At 39.4% G+C, this 17,654-nt stretch overlaps 2 protein-coding genes across 5 annotated transcripts in view; one reads left to right on the top strand and one right to left on the bottom strand.

Annotated features, from left to right (window-relative positions):
- Positions 1-594: 594 nt before the first annotated feature.
- PCYT1A (phosphate cytidylyltransferase 1A, choline) overlaps positions 595-17,654 on the top strand; it is a 50,452-nt gene continuing 33,392 nt past the window's right edge. Inside the window, exons 1-2 of one of the 4 annotated variants that reach the window (XM_043473250.1) lie at positions 595-915; positions 1,140-1,204. The gene's annotated coding sequence lies outside the window, so the exon portion shown is untranslated. Of the gene's footprint in view, positions 916-1,139; positions 1,205-8,050; positions 8,073-17,654 lie in introns of those variants that run through there. The other 3 variants (XM_043473247.1, XM_043473248.1, XM_043473249.1) reach the window with 3 other exon arrangements.
- On the bottom strand, positions 10,120-10,784 carry LOC122444671 (60S ribosomal protein L7-like). Its single transcript, XM_043473251.1, has one exon. The coding sequence runs from the start codon at positions 10,768-10,770 to the stop codon at positions 10,120-10,122; it is 651 nt and encodes a 216-aa protein (XP_043329186.1). The 5' UTR covers positions 10,771-10,784.

Raw genomic sequence — 17,654 nt, 5'->3', positions numbered from 1 at the left:
CTTTCAAGATAAGCATGTAAACAAAAATAAGTAAATACATGTAAAAGTTCTTTTACATACTTATTCTGTAACATTGGCTATTTACTTGCCTTGTTGAAAGTTAAAGTGTTAGTCACTCACTCCTGTCCACTGTGTGACCGCATGGAGTGTAGCCAACCAGGCTCCTCTGTCCATGGAATTGCCCAGGCAATAACACTGAAGTGGGTTGCCATTCCCTTCTCCAGGGGATCTTCCCCACCTAGTGATGAAACCTGGGTCTCTTGCATTGCAGGCAAATTCTTTTTTTTTTTTTTTTTTTCAGGCAAATTCTTTATTGTCTCAGCCACCAGGGAAGCCCATCTACAAGGGACTCCTCCAAAGAGGTTTGCTAGTTTCTTTCTAGCAAAGGAAAACATTTCTTTTCACCAGTCACCCTGCTGTGTGATTTCCTACCAGTGGCCACCAATTCAAGAATTGTTCCTGCTCAGATGGCCCCCAGTTGATACCTAGGGATCATCTCTTGGTGAGCCAATCTGGGTTAGAAACAATCGGAACACAGAGGGCTTTTCACAGGACTTGGTTGGCGGACGTGCGTCTCTTCACGTCACCCAGTAGGGAAAGGTTGGCGCTGTGTGAAGCAGTTGCAGACCATGGTGTGGAGGTAGGGGGTGTCAAGGTTGGAAGGTGTCGCGGCCATCTGCATTGTGAATGTGCTGGTATACGAGTGCCTGGCACCGCGTCAGGCGCTGGGATAGAGCAGGAAGGACTAAAGCGGACAGGTCCGCCTGGGAGGGACTAAACCCGGAGCTGGGCAAAAGGCGAGCCACCACGTTAACGCTTCTTGACGGACTGCCAGCAAGCAAGAGTGACAAGCCACAGACCTGTCTTATTACAAGGTACATCCCATTTCTTCACCGCATAGTCCAATTTAGCAAGGTAAGTGACCCTTTGCCATTTTTTGTTGGCTCTTGGTGAGTTCTGCTCATAGAGGCCCCTGGGGCCTCTATGGAGGCGGAACCACTGTGTCAGAGGTGGTTTTCGAAGAGAAGTCGTGGTCGGAGTGATAAGAGGGCGGGCAATAGGCGGGATTTCCGGTCCGCGCTTCCGTCAGCTGCCTTTCCCGGGCGTCTCCCCGCAACCTCCTCAATTTCCCTTGTCAGTGACGCGGCGCTCTGAAGAAATTCGACGGGACAGTGACCAGGGGCCGGGGAAACGTGAGCTGCAGGTAAGGACCGGGTGTGTGTATATCCTTGCGGCTCTGTTTGAGAGGAGAAACTGTGGTGCTGGGACCGCCAGGAGGAGTGACTGAAAGAAGAGTGGGTCAGTGACAGCGAGAGGAGTGTGAGGCTACGACTCCGAGGCTACTGTGACCCAGGGGCATTGACAACGAGGGGACTGTGGCTGAGACGTAGCTGCTTGCGAGGGGTCTGTGACCCAGCAGAAGTGAATACTAAGGGGCTCTGACCTCGGAGAACACGAGGCAGAGGCTGTGTTAGGATTATGACCGAGGAAGTATGAAGCAGTGACAGCGGGGAACTGTGACCAAGGGCCAACGACTCGGAGGAGACTGATCGATGGATAGTAACTGTGAGAGGACTCTGACCTAAGGGAACATGAAGCAACAGCTGCGAGGGGACTCTAATCAAGGAGCAGTAACTTTGAGGGGGCTGAGTTGGAGAAGACTGTGGGATCAGTGAGTGGACAGGGTACTGTAGCGTTTTGTTTGAGTAGGGGGTGTGGTGACTGGGTGGAGAAAGTTAGACAGACCTGAGTTTAATTTGATGGACAGACTTCTTGTGGCTGGGAGGCTTACCTCACCGTTGAGCTACAGTTTCTTCCGCCGTGAGTGGGAAGTTTGGATTAGATGAATGTTTCCTAAATTGTGGGTTCTGTCCTGTTATTAGGTTGTGTAGTCCATTTAGTGGAGGGAACCTAAAATTTACAAAAAAAAAAAAAAGAAATAGACCTGAAATTTTCACATAATAATAGTATTATTTCATGAAACTTGTTTCAGTTATGTATGTGTGAGGTTATGATGCAAAATGAATTTCATGTATCTTAAAATGTAGTAAAAAGTTGGAAAAACATTGGACCAGATTATTTCTGAGTTTTCCTTCTGGCCTAAAATGTCATGATTCTACAGTGAGGGGACTATTTGGAAATACCAAGATGCAATTAGGAAGATCTGGGGCTGGGGCACATCCTCCACCAGATTGACTTAACTGAAGAAGGCTTCCCAAATAAAATTGGAGTAGTTTTAACTGAAGACTGAAACTCAGGTCCTCAGTTGGGAGAACCAGTACTTATATATTGAAATAGGGACAGTGATATTTAGAAAGGCAGTGAGGATATAGGGTTTTATGATGGGAAAAACTGTTAGGAATAGACACTGAGTAAGGGGGAAGCTTTGAAGAGGGTAGAAACAAGGCTTAGAAAGGGAACTGAAGATAGAGACAGAAAAGATTCTGCTGAGAATAAAGTGACCTTCAGGGTCCTTTTCAATCTTAATATTTAATGATTCTGTAAACACAGAGAATTGCTAGTAAAAAGGCACTGGTTGAGAATGAAATTTGGTGCAGTAATCTGTGGTGAACAGATGATCATCATGGAGAAGACAGGATGACCTGGAGAGGTCAACAGTGGTGACTAGAATGTCACAGAGGAGAAGCTTTAATGTATTTAGCTATCCAGCTCAATGATTTTTGTACTTTGGAGGCCAAAACTGGCCTACATGCTGTGGATAATTCAACTGATGTTTTAGCATGGGTTTATTTCCTACTGATGCCCTTTCATCAGGTCTGTTAGTGATGCAGATGAAACTGAAGTGAGTTTCACTACTTCCTCTTCTTTTACAGCCCTTTGTAGAAGGTGCTACTTATTGATTGTGTCACTTAGTGTTTTTAAAAAATATATCTAATAGAAGCTTGAGACAGTTTTAACTTACCAGACACTGTATTTATCTGATTACCTGATAGTCACTCCCACCCTTTATACACATATACACTGTCATAGTGGAAGAGATTTCAGAACGATACTCAAACAGGAATCAGTTGAGAATGGTGAGGGATAGCCTTTTTTTGGCAGCACCAGTCTTAGTTGCAGCACAAGGGATCTTCAATCTTCCTTGTAGTATGTAGGATCTTTAGTTTGGCTTCTGTGATCTAGTACCCTGATCCAGCCCCCTGCATTGGGAGTGTGGAGTCTTAGCCACCAGACCACCAGGGAAGTCCCAGGGAGAGCCTTTGTTTAGCTAAAATTGTCTGTTTCTAGAATATTATATGTTTACTAGGCTTACATTCTATATAACTAAAAGGAACTACTCAAGAATTTGTTCCTAGAACAGAATATACTACTTAAAGGTTACTCATCACCAAAGGGAAGACGTTCAGGCTTGGGGACTGCAGCACTGCCTCTGGGGTTATTTGTGTTTGCTGAATGAAATGATTCTTTTTGATTTGACCTGCTTTGTAAATTCCTTTTGGAAACAAATATAATGGCCTAATTGATTAAGAAAGAACATTATTCCTTCCTCAGCCTATGATGTCTTCTCTCATAAACAGGTGAGGTTTTATTTTTCTTGGGGATCTCCTTTTTCGATATGCGATTCCATAAGGAGAATCTAGTCAGAGCCTTGGATTCCTGGTGACTTTATCTGATGTTAACACTGACTATGGGAAGAATTATTGCTTTCTTTTGCTTTAGATTTCCTTATTGTGGCAGAGAAAGCTGTTCTTCTGGTTAAATGGTCCTTTAATAATCTGAAAAATATGCATACTAACCACATTTAGTATACAATCTCATGGAGTTTGTTAACCATCTGCCCTCATTCATGATTTTCCTGTGGAGCTATCTAATCTGTAGGTTAGACGTGATTCCCCTTGGGAACTGAATAGCCTCTTTGTGTTATAAACTCTGATTAATTTATGAAGTATTCATAGAAAAAGCAAGCATAATAATGATGGATAAGGACAAAATAATAATAATTGTAATTTTCTTATGTTTTTCTTTCACAGTATTTGCATAACTCTCATCTGAAGCCAGATCTTCTGACTTTCCTAATAGAGATAATTCCTCCTACTGAATCAAACAGAAGTTCTTACACTAACATTTATGTTCTCCTGAAATAAATTAGAAAGAATAAATTTTTCTAAAAGTCATGATTTAGGGCGAATTTTTTCAGTTAGAGAAATCCTAAAGTCAGGCTACTTCCCAGTCATCACTGGACTGTGAGAGCTCCTTTTTATTCAAGATTGTGGCTGATTCTACATCTTTTACTTATGTCTACATAAGTCACATTAGAAAATAATAGGAAGAAGAGAGTGAGAACAGGGCTCAACTTTCTTGCTTATCTGCCTAGAGAGTAACTTCTAGCACTTTCTCTTTCCTAAGCTTAAACCTTTCTGTTTCTAGTCCTAAACTTTTCTTTTCACAATATTCCTGTCAAATAGGTACCTGAACACATGTATGACATATAATTTGTTAATTGTTTATGAATGGTTTGTGACAAAATTTAAATTCTAACTCCCTTCCTCTGTAATTTAATCAGTAAATTCAGGGAATATACATTTTTACATACTTTTATTTTGCAGTATATACCAGGGCACCATTCTAGAAGGAGAAAAAACAAACCGTGAGTCTCTAGTATATATTTGGCACTGTGTTAGGTTTGTTTACATACTTCATTAATATAAATAAGTGAATTTCCTGTATTTTCCTGTTTGCAGATCACATAAGTAGATAGATATATAGCAGGATTGGAGGGAGATTTGTTTGTTTTTCTGTCTTTTTTTCCTCCCTTTCTGTTGGTAACTCTCTTGTTGAAAGTTTAGTTTGAAGCTTTCTGCATTTGGACTAGAATGTCTGTCAGGGGAACCCATGGATTTGCTACGCTGTTATATCACATTCACAACTATTTGCAAACCAGTTTGAAGTGAAGGCTGCTAAAAATAGTGATTTATAATCTTTGTTCTATATTAGAGAACAGAATGAGTGTATGGCACTTAATAGAAACTGGGTGATTCTGGTTGGTTTGTTTGTTTTTTTGGCCCCTAAGTCTTAATCTTTTTTGTTCCATGGAACACTTTGGCATTGTGGTGAAACCTTGTGAACTCCTTTTTTTGATTAATGTTTTTATATGCAAAAAATACATAAATTATAAAGAAAACAAATTGTATTGATAGGTAGTTATCAAAATATTTTTTAAATGTGTGAAATAGCACATGTAGTTTTTAACATAGTAAATAAAGCTTGCTGTCTATCAGTGGGACTTATAACTATGATAATTTTTAAATGATCATGTGTTTAAATAGTATTTCAAGATATTTGTACCAAGTGTAATATTATATTAAAATATCTATGATATCTATTGGTGACAAAGTCTATTTTACTGAGTCTACTATTACTGTTGTGGCTTACATTCATAATTGAAAGATGGTGGATTTGCCAGAGGCTAGTGAAAATAAAGATATACTTTTTTTAGTCTAAATCCCAGATTCCCTGAATCTGTCATAGACCCTGCGTTAGAGATGTAACCCAGTTTAGGGAGAACAAAATTTAAACAGAGGGTTTATACACTGATTCTTCCAGTAGGATAGTGGCAGAGCACATTGTTCAACTGTAAGAACTGTTACAAGTTTCTGGTTTTTTAGGATAATCTCTGTCCTGAAATCCAACCCTCTGTGGTCAGGCCTAAGCACAAACTTTATTTTGGTCCATGACTAACCCAGAGTCTGACAGAGTAAGTGCCCACTCAGTGTTTGTTGAATAAGTGTTTCTCTGGAGAAATTAGAGGGAGAGATCAAGTTCAAAGCGTAGATCTTAGATGTGGCCATTTACTGATCCTAAATATTGAGGAGTAACATTGAGCCCTGACTTAAGACTAATCTGTCTGTGCAGATAATGTTGTGAAATCACCTTTACATTTAGAATTTCCCAAAGCAGGCATTCTTTTGACTTATTCTATGTGGTGTAGTGATATATACTGGTTAGTGACGTTGTTACTGTTGTAGTCGCTAAGTGATGTCCGACTCTTTGCGATCCCATGGACTTTTTAGCATGCCAGGCTCCTTTGTCTTCCACTGTCTCCTGGAGTTTCCTCAAATTTATGTCTATTGAGTCAGTGATGGTATCTAACCATCTCATCCACTGTTGCCCCCTTCTGTCCCTGCCTTCAGTCTTTCCGAGCATCAGGGTCTTTTCCAGTGAGTCGGCTCCTCACGTCAGGTGGCCAAAGTATTGGAGCTTCAGCTTCATCATCAGTCCTTCCAATGACTATTCAGGGTTGATTTCCTTTAGGATTGACTGGTTTGATCTCCCTGTAGTCTAAAGGGACTCTCAAGAGTCTTCTCCAGCACCACAATTCAAAAGCATGCATTTTTCAGTGCTCAGCCTTCTTTATGATCCAATTCTAACATCTCTACAGGATTACTGGAAAAACCATTGCTTTGACTAGACAGACCTTTTTGACAAAGTGATGTCTCAGCCTTTTAATACTCTAAGTTAGCTATTCTTCCAAGGAGCAAGCACCTTTTAATTTTATGGTTAGTGACATAAATTGCCATAATCCTGTATCAGAAAGTTATATGCGAGGACTTCCCTGGCTAAGACTCCAAGCTCCCTAATTCAGGGGTCCCAGGTTTGATCCCTGATCAGAGAACTAGATCCCACATGCTGCAACTAAGATCTGGTGCAGCCAAATAAATTGTTTGTTTTAAATAAAGTTATGGTACAGTTTCTTGAAATAATTCTATTTCTAGCACTGTCCTCCACATTGGAACTGTTTACATAATCTAGGTACAGTTTGCTACCAAGTTATTAATAAAACTGATCTTGTTTTCATTTCGAATAGAGTTGGCAAACTTCTTAGGTAAAGGGCCTGATAGTAAATACTCAGCTCTGCGGGTCATACAGTCTCTGTTGCAACTACTCAACTCTGCAGTTGTAGCACAAAAATGGCCATAGGCAGTACATAAGTGAATGAACATGGCTGTGTTTCAGAAAAACTTTAATTATAAAAACAGACTCTGGGCCATTTTTGACTTGTAAGCTGTAGTTTGCTGACCCTTGCTGTAGGAATTCTGCTGGTTCTTGAATCCAGCCCTTCCTCCCACTGTGGGCTAGATATATACTCCCTCAAGCTTCAAAGATCTTTACACAAAGGGTGATGTGGCTGCACTGTTATCTGTGGGAAGGCCTAATGTACAGCAAATGACATGATTAATGCCAACAATATTTGATTCACTTTAACCTAGAAGTTCATAGAGCTTGCCTCTTAGAGCACTACTTTATTAAACTCCACAGTAGTAGAAGCAGATAAAGATAACAAATATGAAGTATGCTTGCTCATTTAGCTTTGGAACTGGGCATAGTATGCCAGTAGAAAATTGCTGTTATTGTTCAGTCACTGAGTTGTGTCTGACTCTTTGTGACCACATGGACTGCAGTGTGCCAGCCTTCCCTGTCCTTCACTATTTCCCAGAGTTTGCTCAAACTCATGTCCATTAAGTCGATGATGCCATCCAACCATCTCATCCTGAGTATAGGGTTGTTTTGAGGGAAATTATTGTAGGCCCAGGGATGAGGGGAAGCAGGAATAGAAGGCAAAGGAAAAATTCTTGTCTCCTTTTTTTTTTTTTTCACTCAGATAGTTCCTGTAGTACTCAGTCAAATTTGAGTTAGATTTTTGAAACTTGAAGAGTTTATATGATTGCAGCTTCTACTATTTAGGTTGTTGCATAGCTTAAGAAGCAGTGTCCATCTCCTCTTTCACCCTGGGGTGCTTAGTAAATCTACCAGCAATAACGGAGTAGAATAGAAGGGAATTGAGTAGGAGTTTCTAAAACTGCACTTCTAGGAGACTTTCATCTTTAAAACACTAGCATGTGAATACCAGCACCCAGATATTGTCTCCTTCAAGACATTCATGTTGGAAAAACACTTGATTAGATTTATCCTCCATATCTCCGTCCTGCCACCCCTTCCCGCTGACACACATTTCCACTTCTTTTGTGTGCTTCCTTAATAGCAGAGTTGATCTCTCCAAGCAGGCATCTACTGGAACACTGAAGAACAAGGCTAGCAGTGTGTACTGGGAGGTGAGTCAGCAGAAATGGAGCCAGATTTTGTGAATCTGGGTAAAAATCACAGGAGCAGATACTACATTCTATATCTTGAAAGCAGTTTGAAGACACTAAGGCACTTACTAGCCAGGGTGGTGGTAGTGTGGGTATTTATGTCTATATTTAGATTCTGTGTTTGAATGGGGAATTTGAGTGACTAAGATGAAGTGACTTATCTGGGACTGAATATGTAGCAGTGTTGGAAAAATTACAAATGTTGCATTCTAAATACCAGCTCTATTTTCCTCTTTTTGTTACAGCTTCTTTTGACATAGAAACTTTTGGGAAGGATAAACAGCTAAGGAAATAGGAGGTTTTGGCCCACCCTGATGGGCTCAATAGGGAGGCACTGTATTTTGTCTCCAGCTGTTTTCATTCTGACTCAGCTTAATTAATGTGGGTGCTGTGGCTGGAAACCAGGATCTGTCTGCAAATTATTAGGCAATCTCCTGCTCCCCGTCCTCATTTTGCTCTTGTAACTCTATTGGCTCTGAGGAGGTGCCATCTTTCCCCAGCCCTACTACCCACTGTCAAGTAGATATTAAGGCAGCCACTGTGTGTGTGCGTGTGTTTTCACTCTGGAATGTAGATATTTAAAGTCTCCTCCTTTTCCGGGGACATCACTCATTTTACTTGAATAGCATTAGTTGATTACAAAGGGGCAGTTATCATAAACAGAGAGTTTGGGAAGTATTGTTCCTCATTGTTGGAGATATTCAGTGATTACTGGGCAGTTGTAAGTATAATGAAGGTGGTATAGTTTTAGGTAAAGCTATAAAAGTTTTATATAGTTTATATAGTTTTATAAAAGTTTTAGGTAAAGTATAGTTTTCAGTATAATGAACAGAAAAGCCAGAATGTATTTGCTACCCTCAGTACACTCTCATCCTCTCACATACCTTTTCTCAGTATGTTCTGGCAAATTCGATATGTTCTGGCAGCTGTCTGTTGGAACTTTAGCGAAACTGGGGGTAATTTTTTTCATCAGTTTAGGCACTGGTTATTAATTTTTCTATATACTTTCAAGGTGTGTAAGTTAGTAGATATGAGGAACATGATCTAAGAGAGCCAGTGAAAAATGAAAAACATGGGCGACCTATAAAGTCAAAGTTTAAAAATAGCTTTAGTAATAGTTCCAGAGGAAAGGCGTGAGAGTTAATCTCTTTATAATTTCTAAATTCTTTTAGGCTTATTATGGAATGTCTGGGGTCTTGGTGTTTTCTTGCCTCCTAAAAAAGTGGAATTATACAGACGTATTTTACACTATAAAACAAAAAATATTAGTTGTATTTGTTCTAAATCCAAAGGATCTTTAGACTTCAGTTTGTCTGATGCATAATGTTCAGTTTAAAGTATAGTGTAAAATACAGCATAGGACACAAAAGTCATCTTTGGGAAATAAAAGAACTATATGTAAGCAGATAAGGAAAAGTACTTTTGACAGGATGAGAGCTTTATTTTACCATCTTTGATACACTTCTAAATTGACAAGTAGTTGACATCTTTCCATCAAAACAAAATACTGAGATGTGTAGTGTTTTTAAAAATTTCAAAGGAGTTTTTTTTTTAGTTAAATTTATTCAAATAGTTATTGAGCATCTGCTGTGTGCTAGGGCTCATTGCCAGGTATCGGATGCATCAATTATGATTTTGTGGTTCTAAGTGATAAGAAACCCAACTTACCTGAGTTTCAGCAAAAAGGGAAGTGCATTAGATGGCAGAATTAGGCAATTCAGGATCTGGCTCCTCTCCATCATCATTATTGCTTTCTCTGTGTTGTCTACTTTGAGAAGGACTCTTCCTGGTTATAGGATGACCACTAGATTGTCATAGATGGTTCCTAGGGTCGTGTCTCCAGGTTTTTTTGTTTGTTTGTTTCAATTGTTTATTAATGGACCAGATTACAAAAATAATCCTGATAGATATCTTAGTTCATCCTTCTAATAAGCCTGTTGATCTGGTCTTCCCTGTTGCCAGCATCTCCACCTTCTACAAAATGGGTGGTCTTTTTCTTCATTCCACCTCATGGAGAAGACAATTTAAAGGGCCACAGGAAGTTGTTTGCCTCTTTGAAATGTTTTCCAACGGTATAGATCTCATGAATCAGATCCTCCATGCAGATGATTCCGTATTTCCCAAGAGATCGAGCAATCAATGCGTTGTCTGTCAGGGCAATTCGCTTTTTGTTGATTTTGCCATAACCACGCTTGTAGATCAGTTCATTTACAGACTTCAGATTTGGGTACCCCCATGCAATGTATGGCTCCACAATTCTCAGCATGTTAATTGATGCCTTGTTGAGCTTCACAAAGGTGTTATTGAAGATCTGCCGGAGGCGAAGGAGCTGCAGCACCTTTCGAACCTTTGGGCTCACACCGTTGATACCTCTGATCCTGATGACAAATGCCAATTTGGGTTCCGCGGGTACATAGAAGTTGCCAGCTTTTCGTGCCATCCTAGCCATTCGAATTTCAGTTCTGTACACCTGCCTGTATTCCTTGTGGTAATGCTTAGCTTTTTCATAAATAAGCTTCCTCCTTGCCTTTCGAAGCATCTTTTGGGCAAACTTCTTTCTTAGGCACTTGATCTTAAGCTCTGTGAAATTCTTTCGCTTTTTCTTAAGGGTTTCTGGCACAGCAGGAACCTTCTTTTTCTTCTCTTCTGCACCCTCCATCGTTCCAGCCGGGAAAGAGCGTGTCTCCAGGTTTAAATTCACAAATCTTTGTCCAAGCATTTCCATCTGACAAGTCCTGGGATTCACTCTGATTGGACTATCTTAAGTCACCTATCAGTGCCTTTCCTATCCCCCTCTTCCCCAGTCTGTGGCCTGGGAGAGTGATGTGCTAATTGGTTCAGGTTAGGCATGTGGTATCTGATGGTATGAAGGGTGAAGATCACACAGGCCAAATGATACTGACTCTCCAAATGAAAATGGTCCCTGTCCAGAGCAGGAGATTGCACAGTGGAAAGACAAACAACATTAGGGAGTTTGTTTTCGAATCTCTCATTTGATCCTTACCATAACTTAGAAATTAAGTATTAGAAAGTTCCTTAATCTCATGAAGAATCTCTTAGTGTCAGTGCATTCACCTTAACTTAGAGTTAAGGTACAAGTACAAGGAGGAGCTAAAAAAATATTTTTTTGGCTAATTTTTTTTTTTTTTTTTGGCCAGGCCACACAATTTGTGGGATTTTAGTTCCCTGACCAGGGATCGAACCTGTGCCCCCTGCAGCAGAAGCATGAATCCTAACCACTGGACCGCCAGGAAGTCCCTGGGAGCAGCTAGAATTAACTCCCCTTATATGTGATATGATTCTTGGTCTAGTGAATACTCTACTCTTCTACTCTAGCCCAAATCAAAACCTAAGTAGTCTGTCCAGTGATATGCCCAGTAAGAAGGAGTTCAGTCTTTATGAAAGATGAAATTAAATCCCTGCCTGGCACAGTGTACTGCATGGCCAGGGTGGAAGAAGTGGTTTTGTTTAAATTCAGGTATGACCATTTTATACACTAGGTAACATAATGTTGTCATTAAGTGCACAGATCTAGAGCCAGAATGCCTCAGTTCAAATCCTGTTTTTGCCCTGTCCCAGACGTGTCATCTCAGTCAAGTCATTTAACCCAGTTGTGCCTCAGTTTCTTCATCTGCAAAATAGAGTTAATAATATTATCTACCTCATAAGATTGTTGTTATTTAATATATACAGAAGGTTTAGGACTTCCCTGGTGGTCCAGTGGCTTAGACTTCATGCTCCTAATGGAGCTGGCCCAGGTTTGATCCATGATCAGGGAACTAGATCCCACGTGCTGCAACTAAGAGTTCATATGCCACAACTAAGAGATCCCACATGCTGCAGCGGAGATCAAAGATTCTATGTACTACAACTAAATAAATAAAAAATATTTTAAAAATATATAATATATGCAAAAAGTTTATAACTTTCTGGCACATAGGAAGTACTCTGTGTTAGTTTTGCATGCATGCATGCTAAGTCGCTTCAGTCATATCCTACTCTTTGTGACCCATGGACCGTATCCCTCCAGGCTCCTCGGCCCATGGGATTCTCCAAGCAAGAATACTGGAGTGTGTTGCCATTCCCTTCTCTAGGGGATTTTCCCAACCCAGGGATCGAACCCATGTCTCTTAGGTCTCCTACATTGGCAGGCAAGTTCCTTACAACTAGCGCCACCTGGGAAGCCCACATTGGTTATAATTTTTATCATCACTATTATCATCATCATCTTTGGGACAGTGATAGAGAAATGTGGATTATGTAATAGTATGATGAAAGAGGTCTACATCTGATTGAATACTGTAATATTAAGAATGCTAAATATATTTTTTATTCTGTTTTCTAAAGATAAACTCTCGTATGTTTTATGTTGTACTAATGTAGAGTATTACGAGTGGATCTCAATAAGGAGAAAGGTTTCTAGTGGTGTGTTACCTTGGTATATGGTGACATCTATTCTGATCAGTATTTTCAGTACTAATGTGGATGGAGACATAAAAACCATGTTTTTCAAGTTTATAGATTACATAAAATTGTTAATGCAAAGTGATAGATGGCAGTCACAGTTTGAAATTATTTTAACAGATTAGAATAAACAGATCAACAAGATGGACTTTTGTAAAGTGATTATCCTTCAATAAAAAAATTTTAAAAAAGACTTAACAGGATTATGACCAATAAAATGAATAAATATATTTCTGTACAATCTTTACTTGAATGACCTGGTATGCTAAAATGAAATGCCTCTTAAGGTCACCTAGTCCCTTTTCAGATACTCTCATTCCTCAAAAGTGTTTTATTATGTTTAGTTAAAATTTGTGTCTCTGCATCTTTCAACTAGTGATTCATTTTCTATTATCTAGAGTGTCACGTCTGCCGTATCCAACATGACAGGCATTCAGATATTTAGAGACAGGTATTAGGTACCTTCTTGTATAGTAAAAACAGTGTCATATTTTACCATATACTATAGTGGTTAAGAGTATGTAGTCTGCAGCCAGGCTGACTGAATTTGATTCCTAGCACCACTTACTAGTTGTGTGACTTATTTTCTGCACCTCAGTTTCAGTAATGATAAAAATAATACATGTAAGAGGGTTGTGAATGTTAAGAGAGTTTTAATATTTAAAAAAAATTTTGACATACAGATGTTATATAAATGCTGACGGTAGTAGTAATAATATTTTTTTTCTTCATCATTGCTTTACATCAGACTCTAGAAGAGTTCTTGCTACAACAATGATTCTTTAATGGGGTAGGGATAGAATGGGGAAGATGCAGCGAGCATACCTCATGTTTTATCATAATTTTACATGAAAAGTACACTTTTTACAGTTGTAATCATGGAGGAAAACTTGACAAAATCTTTTGGCTATAGAGGATACATAGGAAATAGACAAAGGCAGATGATGGCAACTACTACTATATGAAATAATAACAGTAGCTGATGTTTACAAAGTAATGCTCAAAATTCTCCAAGCTAGGCTTCAGCAATACGTGAACTGTGAACTTCCAGATGTTTAAGCTGGTTTTAGAAAAGGCAGAGGAGCCAGAGATCAAATTGCCAATATCCGCTGGATCATCGAAAAAGCAAGAGAGTTCCAGAAAAATATCTATTTCTGCTTTATTGACTGTGCAAAAGCCTTTGACTGTGTGGATCACAATACACTGTGGAAAATTCTGAAAGAGATGGGAATACCAGACCACCTGACCTGCCTCTTGAGAAACCTGTATGCAGGTCAGGAAGCAACAGTTAGAACTGGACATGGACCAACAGACTGGTTCCAAATAGGAAAAGGAGTATGTCAAGGCTGTATATTGTCACCCTGCTTATTTAACTTATATGCAGAGTACATCATGAGAAATGCTGGGCTGGAGGAAGCACAAGCTGGAATCAAGATTGCTGGGAGAAATAACAATAACCTCAGATATGCAGATGACACCACCCTTATGGCAGAAAGTGAAGAACTAAAGAGCTTCTTGATGAAAGCGAAAGAGGAGAGTGAAAAAGTTGGCTTAAAGCTCAACATTCAGAAAACTAAGATCATGGCATCTGGTCCCATCACTTCATGGCAAATGGATGGGGAAACAGTAGAAACAGTGGCTGACTTTATTTTTCTGGGCTCTAAAATCACTGCAGATGGTGATTGCAGCTATGAAATTAAAAGACGCTTACTCCTTGGAAGGAAAGTTATGACCAACCTAGACAGTATATTAAAAAGCAGAGACATTACTTTGTTAACAAAGGTCCGTCTAGTCAAGGCTATGGTTTTTCCAGTGGTTATGTATTGATGTGAAAGTTGGAGTGTGAAGAAAGCTGAGCGCCGAAAAATTGATGGTTTTGAACTGTGGTGTTGGTAAAGACTCTTGAGAGTCCCTTGGACTGCAAGGAAATCCAAGCAGTCCATCCTAAAGATCAGTCCTGGGTGTTCATTGGAAGGACTGATGTTGAAGCTGAAACTCCAATACTTTGGCCACCTGATGTGAAGAGCTGACTCATTTGAAAAGACCCTGATGCTGGGAAAGATTGAGGACAGGAGGAGAAGGGGATGACAGAGGATGAGATGGTTGGATGGCATCACCGACTCAATGAACATGGGTTTGGGTGAACTCTCGGAGTTGGTGATGGACAGGGAGGCCTGGTGTGCTGCAGTGCCTGGGGTCGCAAGGAGTCGGACACGACTGAGTGACTGAACTGAACTGATGTTACAAGCACATACTGTATACACAGACATTGAGCTAAGGCTTTACATAGATTATTCCTTTTTTTTTTTTGGTGCTCTTAAGACAACTTTATTCAAAGCAGGTCTGCCAATGCCAACTCCTACACCAGGTTCCAGTGATGGCTATGATCCTTAGGTTTTGTGTTCAAGACTGCCACTTTTTTTTTTTTTTTTTTTTAGTTTTACCACTTTATTGCTACCAACCCATCTCCCTCCACCCTCGTGCACACATGCTCAGTCATGTGACCCCATGGACTGCAGCCCGCCAGGCTCCGCTGTCCATGGACTTTTCCAGGCAAGAAATTGGAATGGGTTGCCATTTCCTTCTCCAAGATTATTCCTTTTAAACCTAACTTGTTAGATGATGAAACTGAGACTTGGAGAGATAAAGAATTTGCCTAAATTTTCATGGCTAGTAAGTGGTAGAAATGGACTTCATCCTTACATAATATGATTTTAGGGTCTCATCTCCTTTTAATCACTACAGTATGCAAACAGTGTATGGTTTAAGATTTTTACTTTTCTCAAAATGGAACGTGACTAAAAAAACTATTGAGAAACACTGCCTTAGACATTTGGTTAGAAGTGTTTATATAAGGCAGATGGAGAGATTTTATTGAAGAATGTATTTGCTCAACTGAAATACAGGTAAAATATGTTAGTATTACTGTTATTTACCAATGCGCTTTGTAATGTGTCAATACTAATACTAATGGTTGCCTTGATTCTTACTCTGTTCATAAATTTTATATTAGCTTTAAATAGCTAGTCAGATATCCTTTCTCCTGCCTCAAGTTCTCTCTCTGATATTTTATGTGTGATTTTTTTAATCTAGTGGAATAGATTCAGTGTCACAGTATGTAGTGACCCCAGATATCAGTTTGACTTTAAAATATCTTTAGAACTTCCCTGGTGGTCCATTGGTTATGAATCCACCCGCCAGTGCAGGGGACATGGGTTCGATCCCTGGTCCAGGAAGATTCCACATGCTGCACTCAGGACAGCTAAGCCTGTGTGCCACAACCGCTGAGCCCACGCGCTCTAGAGCCCTTGCTCTACAACAAGAGAAGCCACCACAATGAGAAGCCTGCTTACCACAACTGGAGAAAGCCCTTGCGCAGCAACAAAAACCCAGCGCAATCAAAAGGCAACCAAAAAAGACTGAATGTCTTAAACAACAGAAATTTTTGAAAACTCTAAAATCACAATGGCAGTATTTACCTCCTTTGCTTCTTTCTAATATGATGATATCTACCATGTGTTTGGCTGGTTAAGCTGAATCATACAAGATGGTTCAGTACTTCAAGAATTAAGCAGTTAAAAGCAAAGCAGAATTTATGTTATGTATATTTACCACAACGTAAACAAAACAAACAAAAAGCAAAGCAAAATCAGAGTGGGGAGGGAGAGATGGATTATAAAGTGGTATGAGGAAACGAGAGTAAATGATATGTTAATCTTAATTTTGATGATTTCACAAGGGTATAATGTTAAAACTCATTAAATTACACACTTTAAGTATACATTTATTGTATGTCAATTATATGTCATTCAGTAAAGCTGAAAATATAGCCCACATATCCCCTCTGCCCCCGACCCCTGCATACACAGAGCAAAGACTTCTGAGAAGTTCCTATAAACATGTCTTTGGATGTGTTAAGTATTATTCTATTAAACTTTAAGGAATTTTAACTTGAAGTCATGGAAAGTAGCTGGTGAGAATATAGTATGACATTTATCCCCTTGATTTATTATGGCATCTTTAAAAAACTCTACTTTGTATCATGAATGAAAAGTACAGCTGACTTAAACGCCACCTATTTGTAATGTCAGAAGAGAGAGGAACAGAGAAATAAAGAATTTTTTTATTGCTTAAGTTGAAAGCTTATCAGGAAATCCTAGTAAAACTTTTCCGACAGGAAAGATCTATACAGCTGGCAAATCAGGCAGCTTTGGAATCAGGCCAATAACCATGTCAGTTCTATTTGATTGGTACTTGGACCTTGCTACTTGCAGTATCTGACCTTTTTATTTCACTGTTCATTTAGGCTGGTCTGACTTAAGCTTGCAAAAACTTAAGGAACCTATGCTGTGGAAAGAATGTTCTTAATTGAAGGAAGAAGCAGCAGTAATAATGAGAGTTTCTTTTACTAAAAATTTGTGGATTTCTGGGAGATAGCATTCTGGTTTTCCCACTTACTAGCTGTGTGACCTCCGGATAGGTTGCTTAACCTGCCTGATCCTTAGTTTTCTCACTTGTATATTGAAACTAAAAATACCTGCTTCTCAGGTTATATGGGTTAAATAAGAATAATGTATATAAAGTATCCATCACGGTGTCTGTCACTGGTAATATTGAAGAAAAATAGTTATTATTATGATTGTTACTATTACTATATTACCTCCTTGCAACACATTTAGATTGCTAACACATACTTCTTAGAATATATGTATCATCTACACTGATTCAGAGTTAGGAAGGAGAGAGAATCTATTTTTAGAGATCTGAAAGACAACCTTTGATGAGGGCCTGTCTGTGTAGAAAATGATTATTGGACATTTTTTAAAAATACATTTATTAGGCTTGTATTAGGTCTTAGTTGTGGCATGTGGGGTCTTCATTGCAGTCTGTGGGCTTCTCTTGTTGAGGCCCTTGGGCTTAGTAGTTGGCTGCTCCAGCTCAGTTGCCCAATGGCATGTGCGATCTTAGTTCCCCAGCCAGGGATCAAACCCTCTTCCCTTCCATTGGAAGGCAGATTCTTAAGCACTGGACCACCAGGCAAATCCCCAAACATGTTTAAAAGTAAACTTTTTATCTTGA

This window comes from Cervus canadensis, chromosome 7 (assembly GCF_019320065.1).
Source record: "Cervus canadensis isolate Bull #8, Minnesota chromosome 7, ASM1932006v1, whole genome shotgun sequence".
NCBI lineage: Eukaryota > Metazoa > Chordata > Mammalia > Artiodactyla > Cervidae > Cervus > Cervus canadensis.
Note: the sequence above shows the minus strand (reverse complement) of the source record. Positions and strands in the feature narration are given on the sequence as shown.

Bases quoted from the DNA above. Each gene is read 5' to 3' on its own strand.
- LOC122444671 (XM_043473251.1), bottom strand. From the start codon at position 10,770: ATGGAGGGTGCAGAAGAGAAGAAAAAGAAGGTTCCTGCTGTGCCAGAA.